We start from the raw sequence: 16885 nt of genomic DNA, 5'->3' as shown, positions 1-16885 counted from the left end.
TCAGGCACTGAACGGACCACCGAGACGGCGGGCATCAGGCCCGGGCGGCCCGCTCCATCCTAGTCCACTGGGACACAGGGTCGGGTGCTGGCAGACAATAAAATCGAGCACAGCGCCGCAGTCTAGATGTAGATACGCATAGTCACTCTCAACCAAAACGACAAGGTTGCAGGCATGCTGTGTTGCTAGATAAGACCATAATAGTATGATCTTCTTCTTGCGCTTGCACAGATATTGAGTCAAAACGCGCAAGGCGTTGTGCTCAGTTCTTCGTGCCGGCTCCCACTGCATGCCCGACAGCCCCTCTGTAGGTATTTTGTCGGGTCGCCCGGAGCTTCCACCCGCACAGGGGGCCCTGATGAACCAAAATTCATCCCTCAACCCATGACATCTCGCGACAACCACCACCACCACCACCCGTCAGGACGAACCTCGCGGCCATGGCTCCCACAAAACGAAACGTCAGGTCAAAACCCGTGAGCTCTTCCTCGTCAAATGGATCGCCACCCGTGCCCTTCAAGCGGCCGCCCGAGGTCCTCGAGTCCTTCGCCAGCGCTCTCAACGAGAAGCATGTCTACGTGACGCACATCGACTCCAGGCCGGCGGCCTTCAAGCGCAAGATCTTCCTCGTCCCGGTGGCCATGAATCTCTGCGTCTCACTGCTCTTCGCGTGGCGCATGTACGCCATCCTCCCCTGGTACTGGCAGCTCGTCGTCTCGGCCTTTGGCTACCAGAGCGACGCCACGTTCCCGGCCTCGCAATCGACCTGGGGTCAGCTAGCGTGGGAGATTGCGAGGCGCGGCGTCACCATGTTCATTGACTTTATGCTCTTTGTCTTCGTCTGGCCCTGGCCTGTTGAGTTCACCGCCGGCCAGCGTCACGGCAACCCGGTGCTCTGGCGGCGCACCGTGGGCTTCCGCGACCAGGAGATTTACGTACGCCGTAGCCGCGACTGGGACCGCCTGCTACGCGACATCTTCAAGGACGCCGACTCGCGCAAAATCCTGACGGCGTACATCCAGCAGGCCACGTCGCCGCTGCTGCAGGAGCAGAAGACGGGCTACCTGCTCATGAACAGCCAATGGGACCTCGATTGGGAGGCCATGGTCTACGCACACCAGCTCGTCGACACCAAGGCCATCGCCCTCGAGGCCTTCAAGAACGTGGTCCTGGTGCACCACAAGGACTACGGATGGCTGTGCTACGACCTCAAGGCGGGCTCCGCCGTCGAAGAAGACGACAAGAGGCGCCAGGTCTTTGCCTTCAGGGACGCGCTCACGGGCCTGGGCAAGGAGGACCTGTTCTACCGCTGGGTGGAGATTGTGCAGTTTGAGGCCACGCAGCCCGGCGGCTTCGGCCCGGAGAAGCAGGAGGAGGCGGCCAAGAAGATTCGCAACATGTTTGAGAAGGAAAACATTAACTTTGACGAGCTCTGGAAGGAGTCAGTCGGGGGTTAGAAGGGCCAGACAACAGATGGAGGTCGCGGCTGTATCCTGTCGAATATAGAGAGAGATGTACGATTTGAGGCCCGAAAGGGGATAGATAGATGGATGCGTTGTGCTTCGGCTCACGACGCAACGCATCGCATAGCGATACACGTCACATTGAAATCACACCTTGACAAATCATCTTCTCGCATTGAGCGCCATCACCTCGCTTTATTATGCTTGCATTTGCTGCTGTTGAACGCCGCTTAGTCATGGTGCGATGGTGACGGCCAAGGTTGTCCCGCTGTCCGCTACGGTTCCCGGGAGGCTCACGGGTCACGATGCCCTTTTGCCCACTCACTCTGTCGTTGACTGCCAATGACAGCCCAGGCAGTCGGCGTGCTGGTGGTCTGCAGAGACACTTGAATGAGCTGGTGGCACGCGCCGTCTGTGTGGCCACGCGACCACCCTGCAGCTCCCCAGGCGCCGGCTTGCACGCCCAGATGCGGTCAACGAATTCCTTTCTCCAGGCACCTACTCCGTACAGTAAGTACACCTTGCTTCTTGCCAAGGTGGTTTCTACCAGGCACGTGCGTCAACGTCGGCGGATGCCGCGATGGGCGTGACACACGCGCTATCGTAGTGGGTGTCGTCAGGCTTTTGGCATCTTGTTGCGATCCTTTGCATCGCCGCCAGGACCACCCGGTCCGCCGAGCGAAGGGCTCAACGTTGCCCATCGTCGGGACTGCAGTGTTTGGCGGTACCGACGCATTGAACACTGGATTCATGCATGAAAGGCGCACCAAAAAGCCATCATGCACGTTCGTTCCGGCAGTTACGCTTCAGTCTGGTAGGGACTTGCCTGCGTGGTGGCTACAGGGCACAGTACCAGAGAGTACTACCAGAGGTATCTAGTACTACCTAGGTAGTTTTCAGTCGCCCCTGATGAATGTCCGAGGCCCCACAGGCGCGCCTACCTACCTTACAGGTAACGTTAAGGTACGAAGTAGCGGGACACCTCCAACTGTCTACCTACTAAGGCACTAAGTTACTAGACACCCACTGTACAAACCTTGTGTTTGCCTTGCACAGGGCGTCCATTGGCATGGAGTTCAGCGACGCCAGCGAAGCTCCCTAAAAATGGAAGAGGCGGCACCAGCATGGGCACCGGACGTGTGTCTTCGCCGCGAGGAGTCGCGGTTGGGTATATTAGACGGGCAAGCTTTGATACGGGGTAACTACTAACTAAAACCCATAGTGCTACTATGTAGTAGGTAAGTACTACCTTGCCTGCTACCTTAGTACCAAGGTATTGGCTTTGCAACAGGTCATACCTAGGTACGGCAACCTACTAAGGTAAGGTTAGTACTGTAAATACCGTCCTGTAATGCCGCCACAGGAGAGCTGGTGGGAAATCCTGCAAATTGCGCTGCACTAAGTTCCCGTCAGCCCTGCCTGGGGCGCAACGGGGGACCCTCAATCTCTCCTTGGCCAGGGCCGAGTGGATCTCCCGCGAATTTCCCACGACACCCAGACGGGACCCAACAACCAGCCTTCTGGTTGATCGTGGCTCCGGCTTTTGTGCATCATCATCCTCGTCTCGCCCGACAGCGACAGCGGCAATTCCTCACTGAAACGGCCCGCCGCCATCTCGACCCGCCCGCTGCCCTGCGCGCCGCCGCTGCCGCTGCAGCATCGTCTCCTCCCGCCCCGCGTCCGTCGCCCCCTCGAGCCGTCGGCGCTCGCCTCACGCCCCTCCCCCCCTTGTTCGCTTCGACTCCCTCCATCTTTGCCCGACGCTGTCACGCGCGGCGCGACACCACCGAACCCCATCCGACCCGGCGCGGGCAAATACACCACACACTTCCACCGCCCAACCGAGCATCGCCCTCATTCTCGACATGTCCTCGTCGGGACTGACGCGGCGCCGCGGCGCCGGTGGAGGAGGCGCCCTGGGCAACGCCGACGGCGAGGGCAGCCATGCCGCCTCCCGATCCAATTCTACCAACAACGTCCGGGACAGCGCCCCCGAGACGAGCTACGAGAACAGTGAAAACGGTCACAAGATTGCCTTCGACCCGCGAGACATTAGCGAGAGCGCCGAGAGGAGCAAACAGCCCAAACTGACCATGATGGAGGAGGTGCTGCTCCTCGGCCTTAAGGACAAGCAGGTAAGCACGCGCACGCCGCTCAACCTCAGCATCTGTCCGCCTAACGCCGTTGCTGCGTTGGATGCGGCTTCTCTCGGGTGTCCACGCCTGCGACATACAAGCTAATCCAACACACGTGACAGGGATACCTTTCTTTCTGGAACGACAACATCTCGTACGCCCTCCGCGGGTGCATTGTGCTGGAGCTGGCCTTCCGTGGCCGCATCAGCATGGAGAAGGATCCCTCCAGGCGGCGATTTCCCCCGGCGGATCGCAACATCGAAGTTATAGACGATACCTTAACCGGCGAGGTTCTGCTCGACGAGGCCCTGAAGATGATGAAGCAGAGCGAAAAGATGAGCGTTAGTTCCTGGATCGACCTGATGAGCGGTCAGTTCCCTTCTCCTCGCTCCACCCAGCGTTCCAACTGCGGTGAATGATGGTAGCGGCCCCCGAGGCCAGGAAAAGGCTGACGCGGAATCCGAACAGGCGAGACGTGGAATCTGATGAAGATTGGATACCAGCTGAAGCAGGTCCGCGAGCGCCTCGCCAAGGGTCTCGTCGACAAGGGCATCTTGCGCACCGAGAAGCGCAACTTCCTCCTCTTCGACATGGCCACCCACCCCGTTGCTGATGGAGGTGCGAAGGAGGAGATTCGCCGTCGCGTGCGAAACGTCCTAACCCAGCGAACCGTCGTCCTCAACAGCAGCCAGTTCCTGCCCGAGTCGCTAGAGTTCCGTTACCTGCGCACTGTCTCCATGGTCTGCGCTGCCTACGCCGCCAACGTTCTAGAGAACGCGCTGTCTTCGCTCGGCCACGAGGCCAGGGAGCGTGCCTTTGCCCAAACCGATGAGCTCCTGGCCGACTACAGCCAGTGGCCCTTCGGCAAGAAGGCTACCGGCAACGGCATCGGCGCCAACCTGCCCCAAGTAATCGGAGAGGTATGCCGTGGCATCGCAACTTTAGCACGGACGAGCCGCTAACGACTATCACAGGAGGTGAGCAAGGCCAAGGACAAGGAGCTCCAACTCGAAGTTGTGGCGGCCTGCCTGAGCGTTTTTACCCGCCTCGACTCCCTGCTATAAGAATTCTTTCGCCAGAACACCGCGACAGTCGGCGCGCAACACGGCTTATCAATGTACGAAATGACTCCCAGCAGAAAAAAAGAGAGAATCACATCGTCGGCAGTCGTCAAGCCGGCACAACACTTCACAACTGCCAGTCGACCGATGGATGACCCAATTGTCCCACCACTTTTCCCCCGTGACGTGGCACTCCACCACCAAACGTACCAAACATTGTCGCACTGGGAACCAGACCATTCTTTCTTTTATACACACGCCGGCGGTTCGGAGGGAGATCTGGAAAATACGGCAGGCTTGCAGTTTACCGGCGTAGGAGGCGGCGGGCGAGCGATGGAGGGAAAGAAGCGAAGGATGCAGAGAAGGGATCAGGCGAGGGATAGGGGGAAAGCGAAGAGGTCACTCTACCTTTTTATTTGACTGACTTTGGCGCGCATGATGTCCTCGCCTGGTTAGCTTGTTGTCCTCTCTCTCACGCACGCACACGCACGCACGCACTCTAAAAGGGGGAACTGGGCCAGTAACTGGTTGTGCTCGTGGCAGGAGAGTGGACAGGGGAAGACAAAGGGGATGGATGGAGGTGTCTATTGCCACACGGAGAGTGTTAGGGGCCAGGAAGGACGATACTTTTAGATGCAACGTTTTTATGTTTTCCTGCTATCCTACGCGCGCGCGCGAGGGGAAACCCCGGGCTGTTCTCCCCGTCTCCGTCTCCGTCTCCGCCACCGCCACCGCCTTCTTCCTCCTTGTGCTACCCGACCGAGCCGACATAGTAGACGATGATGTCTCGGGAGATTTTCGTCGCCGGGCGGTTGAGACGGCGGGGGGATTGCCATCTCGCGTTGTGTGGACGGACAGCGACAAGACTGCTCACCTGCGAACGACAAGGACAATGATACTCGGTGCATATATGTCTGTCTATCCATCACGAATCGCCAGACTTTGTCGCAACAGTACCTGCTTGCTCGATTGGTCTCTAAACGCTCACTCCGTTCATCTTGTACTACAGCGTGCTGCCGCTAAGCTTTCACCCGTTTTCGTTGTCAACGGCCTAGACGCCGCCGCAACCTGGATGAGCCAGAGCCAAACCCCCTTTCCACCCCCCTTTTTACATGAGAATCGAACAATGCATCATCCCTACCCTCCAACGCCAGCGCCAATGTTCCATCCCAGCAAATGTGCGATATAATGCCTCTGTGTGAATGTGCCAACAGCAGAGGAAGAAGAACGACGATTCATGGTAGCCCGGGCGATGACCACAAGGCTGCCTTGCCTACCCCTTGATTTACCCCCAAGTTTACTTCCTGCGCCCAGCGACGCCGAGACTGCCCTCGAAGCCCGGCCGGCCGACCTTCTTCTTCTTGGCGCCTCCCTTCTTCTTGCCGGCCTTGCCCATGAGCTTCTCGTCGCGGCGCTTCTGGAGGTTCTCCTCGCGCTTCTTTTGCCGCTCCTTCTGGGCTTGGCCGACACCCCTCGCGCGCTCTTTCCAGGCCTTCTCGCTCTTCTTCTTGGCTGTTTCCTTGCGCTTCACCGCCTTCTTCAGCATGGCCTCGTCGTCGCGTATCTTCTCGCCCTCGATGCGGCGACGCGCCGTCAGCCAGGCCTCCTTCTCTGCGATCTCACCACGTTTCTCGCTGTCGAGCTCCTGCATGCGCTTCTTCTGGTTCTGCACCTTGAGCAGTGCCGTCTTGGGGTCTGACGGGCCCTTCTTCTTTCCTTGGTTCAGGACGTAGCTAAGGTCGTGCGACATCTGCGAGCCGTCACCGAACGCCACTCGTCCGAATGAGAAACTGCCGTTCTCGTCCAGCTCGACGGCAGGGCTCATGACCCCGGGGGAGTTGGATGCAAGGGCCTCCTCGCGCTTCCGATCCTCCTCCAGCTTTGCCTGCTGCCTCAGCTCCTTCTTATGCGCCTTGCGCTGCGCCTGCTTCGCCCGCCTCGATTCGATGAGCTCCTGTCGAGTGCGTATGGGCTTTCCATCGGGGCCGTCGGCTTTCCTGGCTGCTCGCAGGGCCGCAATCTTCGCAGCGAGCCGGGCTTTTAGCGCCGTAGTGTCGGCTGGGATCTTGATCTGCTTCGGCTTTTCGGAAGGAGGAACGGTGGAGGAAATTGAGGTCGTGGTGCTGGCCGGGCCGTTGAGAGACTCCTCGGGCTCGCCCATGTCGAACATTGGCGACTGGTGATCGGATTCCGGTGTCGACTCTTCGTCCTCGTGATTCTTGGGCTTCTGCTCCATCGTCATGTCCAGTGACAGGGCTGGCGCATCTGGCTTTGGCGTTTCGTCGATACCCGTCTCGTCGACTTGTTGAGACGCATCAAGTCGGGGTTCTGACGGCGTCGCATCAATATTGGTCTTCTTGCCCTTTTGTTTTCTGCTGCTGGCGGGTGTGCCATTGGTGTCCTTTGAAGCAGCCGGTTCTTTCTTTGCGGGCGTAGGCGGCTCGTCTGCGCGGTTCGCTTTCTGTTCGGCTTTTCTCTCGGCCTTCTTTTCCTTCTTGGCCGCCTTCTTCTGCTCTTTCTTGGAGAGCTTGATCGCCAGTTCACTAGATTCCGCAGCATCCTCATGCTCTTCGGTGTCGAGCTTTTGCTTCTTATTGCTCTCCTCGGCCTTCCTCTTCAGACCTTCGCCCGGCTTCTCGGCCTCGACCCCCCCAGGGACGTCAAACGATTCGTCGGCATTAGCGTCTTCGTTTTCGTCGTTTTGCTGCTCCTGCTCCATTTCGCGAAGCTTTCTCTTGTTCTTGGCGCGTTCATCCATGACCTCCTTGGCGTTGCGGTTGAGCTCACTGTCGGGATCCAGCTTGCCTCTCCGGGCGGCGGCGGCCTCTTGCTTCGTCTGCTTCTTCCGCTGCCATTGGTCCTATTTCCCGCACAAGTTAGAAAATTGATCGCATGGGCTTTTAATTTCCCGATAGCCCAACAACAAAGCCTGAAGCAAGTCCGTGTGGCTGGGAGGCCTATGCTCTGAGACTGAAGAGCAAGGGAAGCGGGTAAGGACATACGCTGTTGTCTTCTCCGTAATACATCTTGGCCGGTATCAGGCTGAGGAGGCCATCAAAGGCCTTTGCGTGATCGCGAAGGCGATCCTGGAGGACGAGGTCAGAACTCTAGCCGTGAAAGCAAGCGCCCGTTTCGCAGCGGGGTACGACTGTGTGCACGACGAACCTGCAGCGAGGCCTCGGCCATGTCTGAAGGGTCACAGCTTTCGCGCTGCCCGCTTTCCTGGGAGATTCGTCCGTGAAGTGAGTCGTAGGGCAGGCCGTGAGGCGGAGCGGGGGAGAAGCGAGCTGGAGCTGAGTTGGAGCGTTGGTGATGGCGAAAGGCGGTCGGTGAACGGACGATTGGCGCCGGTTTTTTTTTTCTCTGGCCTCGGGGGATTTTTTTTCGCAGCACCCTGGCTTTCTGCTGGCGATGACAAAATGTGGGGGTGCACGGCTGCCCGTTCTGGACGGCTCCAGCGTGCCGCATCGACCAGCCACTGCCAGCCCGGCCCTGGCAAATAAACGGTCAGCGTCTTCCGGCCGCCTGCGAGGGTACCTTCAGGTCCATTGAAAGCACTGCATGGATCCATCTCGCGTACCTACCTAGGCACTCCTGGGTTGTTCAGCAGCACGCGCACTTCTCTGCAGCAACTCGCGCCGCCTTGCATGCTGGGCAAATGTACAATGTAGATGACATGTACGAAGTACGAGTTACATGCAACTCTATGACTTATCTTGATGGGCCAGTTGCTATACAACCGCCAATACACCTGCTTGCTGTTGTCGCAAATGCAATGGTTGCGGCTCAAGCTGCAATCGCGGCTCGAATATCCAAAAGCAGGACCGCAACAACTACGCGCCTCTACTGCGGCGTCCTTATTTCTTCTTGCTAGACTTCTTGGGCCCGGCCGCAGCCTCGCGCTTCTTAGCCTCCTTGGCCTCAATCTCAGCCCGGCGGGTCTTTTCCTGTTCCTCCTTCTCTTCCTTTTCCGCCTGCGCGTCGAGTTTCGTCAGTAACGCCACCTTGTCTATGCGTGCAAGTGCGCGGAAGTGAGTGCGAGGGGTGAGAGCTCATCTTACCTGTCTTCGGGCAGCCTCCGCTGCTCGCTGCTCGCGAATCACCTTCAGTCTGGCCAGGTCGGCCTTGGCCTCGTCCGTCTTGCCCGCGGCGTGCAGCCGCATGTACTTCTCCTTCGCCTCGGCGGCCGCGAGGGCCTCCCGCTCGCGCCGACTCGCCGGAGCCTTCATGTCCTGCACGCCCTTGGTGATGTCGTCGACGCCGTCGCCGTCGCCGTCGCCGCTGCTGGGGGCCTTGGTCATGTTACGCGACGCCTTGGAGTGGTTCGGGTTCGCGGGCATATCGTCGTCGCTCTCCTCGTCGTCGTCGTCGCTCGAGGGCATGTCGCCCACCTCGACGTTGCGGGCGCGCTGCTTGGCAAGGGCGGCCTCCTTGCGCGCCTTCTTCTGGGCTTTTCGGTCTTCGCGGTTGGCTTCGGCGGCCGCGGCGGCCGCGGCGTTGGAGGGGCCGACATCGTCCTCGCTCTCCTCCTCCTCGGAAGACTCTTCCTCAGAGTCGTCCTCGTCGTCCTCTTCCCGCTTCTGGGAGTCGGCACTCCACATGCTCACCTGGTTGCCATCAGCGTCGACGGGCTGGAGGCCACGCGAGTAGTGCTTGCCACCTTGAGGTGCGTCTGTCAGCCAACACACTCTTGTAATGTCATATCGCTGGAGGGGAGGTTGTGGCTCGCGTACCTCCACGAGATGGCTTGTTGAACTTGCCACCGCGGCGGGCAGCCGTTGTGCTGGGACCACCGGCCATGTTTGAGGACAGAAAGTAAACAGACTGGGCATCCAAGAGTGTGCAAGAGAAGACCCAAGTGAGCAATGCCACCTGCTAGTACCCAACTGTGGGAAGGCAAAGATGTCTTGGGAGTCTGGAGATTGGGCGTGGAAAGAAGGAAATGTCTGGCCGTGGGCGAGGCGGGGTAGCGGGGTAGTACTGCCAAATGGCCAGCGAGCGGCCTGGACAGGCAGATCGGCAAAGTTGTCGCTACTCAGGCCACTGCACGGACAAAGGTGGCCAACGGGTCGGTCGGTGGTTTGCAACAGACAGCGGGGTCTAAATCGCCCGCGAGGCACTCACGAAAAAAGGTAATGTCGAAGACTGATGGATCAATACGAATACTACTCAGTGATTCATGGGTCAGACCGACAAAGAGAGGGGAGGGGGGCAACGGTGAGTCAGGCACGGGATTGACGTCGCTTCTGCGCTCCCTCACACGACCTGTGGCGGCAGCCGGGTTGGATTTCAGGGTCAGTCTCTTGGCCATGCATACCTTATTACGCACGGAGCGGTCATCAGGTGGGGAACGGATGCAAGGCCAGGCCTTGAGCACCAACGGCCCAAGCGGTCCTCATTCACCGCTCCATTATTAGGCCTCCATTGATGTCAATAGCGCACGATGCCCTTGCTACCTGCCTTGTGCTTCTCCTGCCCTCTCGCAAGCGCGGGAGTGACAGGACGCGAGGTGAATGGCGGAGGAGGCGCCCAGAGGCCGCCGCCCTGTTTTCGGGTTGCAATTCCCACCCAGGCAAACCTACAGCGGGAACAGCCGCCCACAGTTGCCTCCTCGGACCAGTGGCAGCCTCGCAAATGCAAACCACCGCCCAGCGCCTCAAATCCCTAGGTACGTACCCAGCGCCGCCATGGAACTTGTGGGAGGCTGGCTGGGGTGGGTGGGTGTTTTCTTTCAGTGGAGAGCGTCAGGGTCACCTCGCCACGGACCAAGGCGCATCATTGTTCCGCCCACAAGCGCCAGGTCGCCTTTTAATCTCGCGGCGCGTCAAGCCTACTTTGGCTTTTTCTCTTCTTTTCCTTCTTCAACCTACTAGAAAATACATTAATCCTTCAAATTCACTCTGGCTTTCCACTTTGCTTCAATGGATGCCTCGGAGGGGAAACTGGAGGAGAGAAGGAATTTGCCGTCGATCTTACCATCTGCGCTGCTCGCATCTCGGTGCCCGTGGCCTAGATAAAATTTTGTCCGGCGGCACATGCCCCCAACCCGCTCCCGTCCGTGATGTCCCGTCGTACTGGCCTCTTGCCTGGCGAGAGTACCAAGTACCCATAGCACTCCCATGTCCACGGTGGTCCATTCACGGAAGCTTACGACGGACCTCGTCGTCTCCGTCTCGTTGGTGGCGTTGGCAAGGAACTTGCCCTCGTAATGTCTTCAGCTCTGGCTACAGGCCCTTCGCTTACTTTGTCTGCAACCCCCGCTGCTGTGTGCCGAGCTGTTTGAGTCAGAGATGCGACCTTCCTTTCTCGGGTTGCGGATGCAGCTTGCGTCACGGTGCTATGAGCTTCTTCATATGCGCGTCAAAGTGCGTCCTTGCTCCCGGACAAGCCTGACATCCGATACTTGGCATAAGCCCCTGTTTGCGCTGCTTCGAGATGGCCGTCCGATGTTGCAAGGTCTACGCATCTACGAAGTCCTGACCATCGAGTGGCTGACTGACGATGCTACCGGTGAACTGAAAGAGCTTCGAAAGATGGGTTTAGTGATGAAAAGGATGCTCCCTGCCTCCAATTCAATCTATCTGTTGGGTATCACAATTTCAGTCCACTGTAGCCGCTGTGCCGAAACCCCAGACAACCAAGTCCCTGACCAGATCCATTCTATCCCAAAAAAGGGCATCGACGGTTCAAGAGCCACTTAAATCGAGTCATGGCATGCGTCCCGTCCCCGTTCCCGGCCACGATGAGCCGAATAATCTTTCCAGAAGATGCCCGTCCGTTCGGACTCCACAAGAGCTCCCAGGGGTGGCATTCAGGAAGGCAGCAGTCGGGCTTGTGAGCTGGCTTTCTGGCATCCGTTGTGGCTGGTAGACGACGGTGTCTCCTCGCTTTGATACAACAAAGCTACAGGCAGTGAGCCTACAATAATTGAAGCTGTAATAGAGCTGCTTGAACAGCCGAAACGGATATGAGGAGACGTTCGACCGCAATAGTTCGAAGTCGACGTCCGAGGCAATGTCTATGTCGAGAGTGACTCCAAGACGTCGTCCAGTCTTTGTCTCTTCTGCCGTCGCAAATTTGGCTCTAAGCGCTCGTGCTCCATTTTGTCTGTCTGGTCGCATTGCGCGACGTGAATTTTGGCATCTCGCGGTCCGTATATCACGCTTGGCCTCGTAAACGTTTGCCGTGTCGTAGAGAAGAGACCCCGACTAACATACGATGGCTTTGAAGCGATGCCTCCTCGTCCACTATGCCCGAGAAACAGGCAAGCCATGGGCTTGGACGGTAGGACAAAGGGGCCCACGACTGCCTGCAGATCTGGGCAAACGTCCCGCCCCTTCAGATCCCTATCTTGGCCTAGCTGTCCGATGAGTGAATAGAGCCAGAAGGCCCAGGGCTCAAAAGCCACATCATGGCAGGATCTCGAGTCCCTGGAAGCGGCGTCCGGGTCCCAGACTGGTGTACCAACTTTGGCTGCGTCGGTGAGATAGTCGAGAAGGGCGGGCGCTTGCCGATCGGGCACGAACTTGACCACGCAGAGCGAGTCGCTACACAGAGAAACAAGGTCGGAGTCGACACTGCGGGCTAGTTCGCGCAGTTTGACGTTGCGTGTGTCCTCGATTGGCGCGAGCAGCATGAGGTATCGTAGCAGAGCGTCTTCCATCCCAGACGCTGGCTGGGCCAAATCCCAGCCTTGCATATGTGCTTGCTCGTCCGGACTCGGCCAGTCTTCCCTTGACCCCAGTATGTCGTACATGGCGAGGGCAGGGAACTTGGACACGAGTCGAAGTGACTTTTGTGTGATGCCGTGATCACCCCAAATGCGAAGGATCCGTAGCAACGGGAATGGATCGTCCATCTCGGTCCAGCCACGGATAAGTCGGTCGTTCACCTGTGAGAAGACAGCGCAGACTTCATCGGCAGGTTGGATAAGCTCTAGAACGCCGAGGTTTTTGATACTGGTGAGGCAGAGCAGCTCATTGGTACTGAACTCGCAGCCGCCGGCAATAACGAGGTGAGTGATGAAGTCGGTGGTGAGAGATGTCAGCGGCTGCGTGTAGCAGCCAAGGCCCTCTACTGGTCTGCAGATGTGCTGTCTGAATCTGTAAAGACCGAGGGTCCTCTCATCGTCTTCCCGCAACAAGAGTTTGCAAAACAGCTTCCATGCGTGCAGGCAAACCCCCCTGAGAGGTGTTAGGGCACTGTCAGCAGGTCTTGAATATCTGAATGAGGAGCAACGTACCTCGCCTCAAGAAAGCGCCAAATGTGCCACTGCAGGCGGTCAGGTATGCCCTCAAGGTGCTCTGCGGTGATGTCTCCGATGTTATTGGCGATGACGTTGATGGCGGTGTCGAGGAGCGACCGCGGCCCCCGGGAGCCTCGTGGTGTGAAGAGAGGATACGGTCGTCGCCGAGACCAGTCGAGGCCGTCAACGCTAGGCGATATTGCATGCCGCGGCAGGGTCCATTCTTTGAAGACTTGGCCGTTCGACTGGTCAAACATGGCTGCCCAAGTCGGCGACGGCACCAGGGCTTGGTGGCGATCAAGGAAGTGGCGGAACGACCCAGTCCGGCCACAGTTGCCTGCTTTCCCTTGGCTAATTGCACTCTCGGTCGCTTCCACGGCACAGCACAGAAGCAGCAGTCATGAGGATGTCACGAGGGATCCGATGTTGATGAGAAATACAGTAGGCGGCTTGGAAGACGGCTGCAAGGGTTGTAGGCCGCAGCTCCGGGCGTGGTGGGCTGTGCGGATTGGCAGGAACCAAGGTCGGGTCCGTCCGCAGCGCTACTTCCGTTTCGAACCCAACTTTTATTATGAGGGCACGGCAGTGGGCAGGCAGTTCACGTCAGCAGCGCTGCTTCATCAACACCACGCAGAAGCAGCCAGCGCCGCATCACACCTCGCCCACGGGTCCGTCACGGCACCACTTGGCAGCTTTTTCTGCGTATAGTGAATCCATCATTCATTGCTTTCATGATGTGGAAAATATATTGGTAATTCCAGCCATTCGGCGACACCTCGCGTGCCGTTCGCAACAGGGCTGGCATGCCGGTAGAAACGCCTGTGACGTATCGACATTGGACATCAACGGGACTCGAAAGCCAGACAGCCCAAAAAGTCCGGTAACAGTCTGGCCTTTTCTCTTTTTGGCCACTTTCATGAAACGCGCAGTCACGCCCAACTCCCTTACCAAATTCAGATATTCTACAGCATCGGCTTCAGGTCCTTGGCCACGGCAAATGGCGCCTCCGTCTTGCTCTTGATCTCGTCGACCGTCACACCGTCGGCAATCTCAACAAGGGTAAGTCCGTGGGCAAAGTCGACGTCAAAAACGCCCTTTTCATCGGTTAGTCGTGGTCGGCCGTCTGAGCACGGCAACGCGGGCAGACTTACCAGCTCGGTGATGATCCTCGACACGCAGGCTCGACCCGTCAGAGGGAACGCGCACTGCCTAACGATCTTTGGGTTGCCCTTCTTGTCCGTGTGCTCCATTGTCACTACTACCTTGGTCTTGGACGGGTTGCTCACGAGGTCCATGGCTCCACCGAAGCCCTTGACCTTGCCGGGCAGCATCCAGTTGGCCAAGTCGCCGGTTCCGCTGACTTGCATGGCACCGAGAATGGTGAGGTTGATGCGGCCGCTGCGGATCATGCCGAAGCTCTCTTCACTGCCAAAGATGGCGGCGCCGGGATTGAGCGTTACCGTCTCCTTGCCAGCATTGATCAGGTCGGCATCCTCCTCGCCCTTCTTGGGGTACGGGCCGAGGCCGAGTATGCCGTTCTCGGACTGCAGCTGCACCTCGACATCGGCGCCGACAAAGCCAGGCGCCAGCATAGGCATGCCGATGCCGAGATTCGCGTACATGCCGTTCTTGAACTCCTTGGCGGCACGCTTGACTATGCGCTCGCGCTTGGCAGCCGTGTCGCCGGTACCCAGCGCCGCCTTGGCGTCGGCATCCGTCTCGTCCTTGGCCCACGTGTACTTCTCAATCTGCTTGTCGGCGGTGCTCTTGATGACGCGCTTGACGTAGATGCCAGGCAGGTGAACGGCCTCGGGGGGTATCTCGCCCGGCTCAACGATGTGCTCGGCCTCAACGATGGTCATCTTGGCATTGCGCCCCATGGCGCCGTTGAAATTGTTGGCAGCCAGGCGGAACTGGCAGTTGCCGAGCTTGTCGGCCTTGTAGGCCTTGACGAAGGCGTAGTCGCCGGCGATGCTGTGTTCCAACAGGTAAGACTTGCCGTCAAAGACCTTGACGTCCTTGGGGTACGAGTAGACTTCGGGCGTGCCATCGGCCTTGTTCTTGAGGGGCAGGTCGCCGGTTTGGACGACGGTGCCAAAGGCCGCGGGCGTGTAGAAGGCCGGGACGCCCTTGCCGCCAGCGGCGCAGCGCTCGGCGAGCGTGCCCTGGGGCGTCAGCTCGAGCTCCACCTCGCCCGTCAGGTACATGGTCTCGAAGGTCTTATTCTCGCCGATGTAGCTGGCAATCATCTTCTTGACCTGCTTTGTCTTGAGCAGCTTGCCCAGACCCGAGTTGTCGGTGCCAGCGTTGTTGGAGACGGCGGTAAGGCCCTTGATGTCGGGTTTCTCGAGCACCTCGTCGATGAGAGTATCGGGGACACCGCAGAGGCCGAAGCCGCCGCACAGCAGGGTCGTGTTGGGCTTCATGTCCTTGAGGGCCTCGGCGGCAGAGGGGTAGACCTTGTTGATCTCAGCCCGTCGCACAGAGGCTGAGAAGGACCTGGAGAAGGCGGCCGAGGGCTGGCGGGTCGCGGGTCGCGTCAGTATCAGAGTTCCCCACCGCAGGGACGAGGAGTGGGATACTCACGTTGGTGCCATGTCGGGCAAAGGCCCGCAGGGTTCGCATTCGCAGGGCTGTGGAGGGCATCGTCGGAATCGGGATCGTGGTGGAGGGAGGCAGTGGCGGTCGTGCCGTAGACGTTCAAGCGACCCACTGCAAGAGTGCTTGTCGCTGGATGTGTGCTCCAACGACCACCTAGGAGGCTGGAATATCGAAATCAAGGGACGCGCACGCAGGCGGAAGCTGAAGCAAACGTTGGTACAATTTACGGCAAAGCAGAGGGCTCCCCGCGTACAGGGCCGCGAGCTCCCAGGCAGGGCGGCTTTATAAGTGACGGAAGTTTAAACCGCGGGAGGCCGAAGCCGACGGGCGGCAGGCCTGGCAACGCCGCTACGCCCTTGTCGGATGCGTGTGTCGGCTAAGGGGACCAACGCCTATACCAAGCTGGGGGCGGGCAAGTTCCGCCCGTTGGCTTCAGGCACCCAGCCCTGGATCTTCCCCGTTATGAGCGCGTGCCGCTGCCCGCCAGGCCCTGCACCGGGGCGCTCGCTGGCAACCCGCATTGGCGCTCTCCAGGCTGTTAGTTGCTACGTTGTACAGTGGAGGCCCTGAAAGCAGCGGGGGTGCGTTCCCCCGCAAATCCATCCAGGATGGAACGGGCGCCTCCGCTGGCCTGCAGGCTGCTGCTGCTTCTGCTTCGAAGTTCGGAGCACCACTTGCCCCTCCATCTCTCCACCGGGTGGCCGGCCCTCCACCAACACTGGATCCATTGACTTGGTTGATACCTTGGATGCTTGGGTACAAAGGTAGGCTGCTGTACCACTTGTAAGGTCTGTACCACTTCAAAAGGTCTGTACGAAGTACGTATAGTACCCAATGCCCAACGGTTACAGCACACTATCACGAATTTGGTAGATATTTCGCAGTACAAAGAGCGAGGGGGGAGGGGGCGCCGCTGTGCTCCGTTCTCAAGGCGCGCATCGGATCCGATCACCCGCGGCTCTCGATGCGCAGGCGTCGGAGTCGGACCTCCGTCGCTTTCGCGCCACGCACCACTCGGCAGCACGCCAGGTTGTTGATGAGGCTGGTCAACATCAGCCCGGTCAATTGGACTACTATGCATGACTGACGGTACCGTACGACGAGGCGCACGGCCATGCCCGTTCATTGAGGGGGTAAATTGTCTTCCGGATGTGCGATTATCGGAGCCCCTTTGTTTTGCACATCTTCTGCAGTCAAACCTGCTCCGTGTAATCCTCGTAACTAAGACCTAAGAAGCAGTCCCGCGCGGCTCGTCGCAAATACCGCCTTGTGGAATAAAGATTACAATTATTGGACACACGACCCAAGCCATCCTCGTGCAGCGCTTCGAGCTCGCTCATCCATATCTTTTCTCCCGATGCTAGTCGCCGCACGTTGCTC

General features: G+C 58.7%; 7 protein-coding genes across 7 annotated transcripts; 3 read left to right on the top strand and 4 right to left on the bottom strand.

Annotated features, from left to right (window-relative positions):
* Positions 1-375: 375 nt before the first annotated feature.
* On the top strand, positions 376-1616 carry JDV02_003736 (uncharacterized protein). The gene has a single exon (XM_047984900.1). The coding sequence runs from the start codon at positions 441-443 to the stop codon at positions 1455-1457; it is 1017 nt and encodes a 338-aa protein (XP_047840875.1). The 5' UTR covers positions 376-440; the 3' UTR covers positions 1458-1616.
* A 1712-nt stretch (positions 1617-3328) lies between these two features.
* VPS74 (Vacuolar protein sorting-associated protein 74) lies at positions 3329-4662 on the top strand (the record flags this gene model as incomplete). Its single annotated transcript, XM_047984899.1, has 4 exons — positions 3329-3598; positions 3721-3967; positions 4067-4518; positions 4573-4662. The coding sequence occupies 4 exons, from the start codon at positions 3329-3331 to the stop codon at positions 4660-4662; spliced, it is 1059 nt and encodes a 352-aa protein (XP_047840874.1).
* Positions 4663-4713: 51 nt separating this feature from the next.
* JDV02_003734 (uncharacterized protein) lies at positions 4714-5079 on the top strand (the record flags this gene model as incomplete). Its single annotated transcript, XM_047984898.1, has 1 exon — positions 4714-5079. The coding sequence occupies one exon, from the start codon at positions 4714-4716 to the stop codon at positions 5077-5079; it is 366 nt and encodes a 121-aa protein (XP_047840873.1).
* Positions 5080-5763: 684 nt separating this feature from the next.
* JDV02_003733 (uncharacterized protein) lies at positions 5764-7999 on the bottom strand. Its single transcript, XM_047984897.1, has 3 exons — positions 7825-7999; positions 7662-7745; positions 5764-7519 (listed from the first exon to the last, which is right to left on the bottom strand). The coding sequence occupies exons 1-3, from the start codon at positions 7843-7845 to the stop codon at positions 5957-5959; spliced, it is 1668 nt and encodes a 555-aa protein (XP_047840872.1). The 5' UTR covers positions 7846-7999; the 3' UTR covers positions 5764-5956.
* Positions 8000-8247: 248 nt separating this feature from the next.
* JDV02_003732 (uncharacterized protein) lies at positions 8248-9934 on the bottom strand. The gene is made up of 3 exons (XM_047984896.1): positions 9393-9934; positions 8721-9319; positions 8248-8633 (listed from the first exon to the last, which is right to left on the bottom strand). Exons 1-3 carry the CDS (start codon positions 9457-9459, stop codon positions 8517-8519), a joined length of 783 nt encoding a protein of 260 aa, XP_047840871.1. The 5' UTR covers positions 9460-9934; the 3' UTR covers positions 8248-8516.
* A 1282-nt stretch (positions 9935-11216) lies between these two features.
* On the bottom strand, positions 11217-13403 carry JDV02_003731 (uncharacterized protein). The gene is made up of 2 exons (XM_047984895.1): positions 12902-13403; positions 11217-12842 (listed from the first exon to the last, which is right to left on the bottom strand). Exons 1-2 carry the CDS (start codon positions 13159-13161, stop codon positions 11678-11680), a joined length of 1425 nt encoding a protein of 474 aa, XP_047840870.1. The 5' UTR covers positions 13162-13403; the 3' UTR covers positions 11217-11677.
* Positions 13404-13616: 213 nt separating this feature from the next.
* Positions 13617-15752, bottom strand: JDV02_003730 (3-oxoacid CoA-transferase). The gene is made up of 3 exons (XM_047984894.1): positions 15491-15752; positions 14056-15423; positions 13617-13998 (listed from the first exon to the last, which is right to left on the bottom strand). Exons 1-3 carry the CDS (start codon positions 15548-15550, stop codon positions 13867-13869), a joined length of 1560 nt encoding a protein of 519 aa, XP_047840869.1. The 5' UTR covers positions 15551-15752; the 3' UTR covers positions 13617-13866.
* Positions 15753-16885: the final 1133 nt, after the last annotated feature.

This window comes from Purpureocillium takamizusanense, chromosome 3, assembly GCF_022605165.1.
Source record: "Purpureocillium takamizusanense chromosome 3, complete sequence".
NCBI lineage: Eukaryota > Fungi > Ascomycota > Sordariomycetes > Hypocreales > Ophiocordycipitaceae > Purpureocillium > Purpureocillium takamizusanense.
This window is presented reverse-complemented; position numbering and strand designations above follow the sequence as displayed.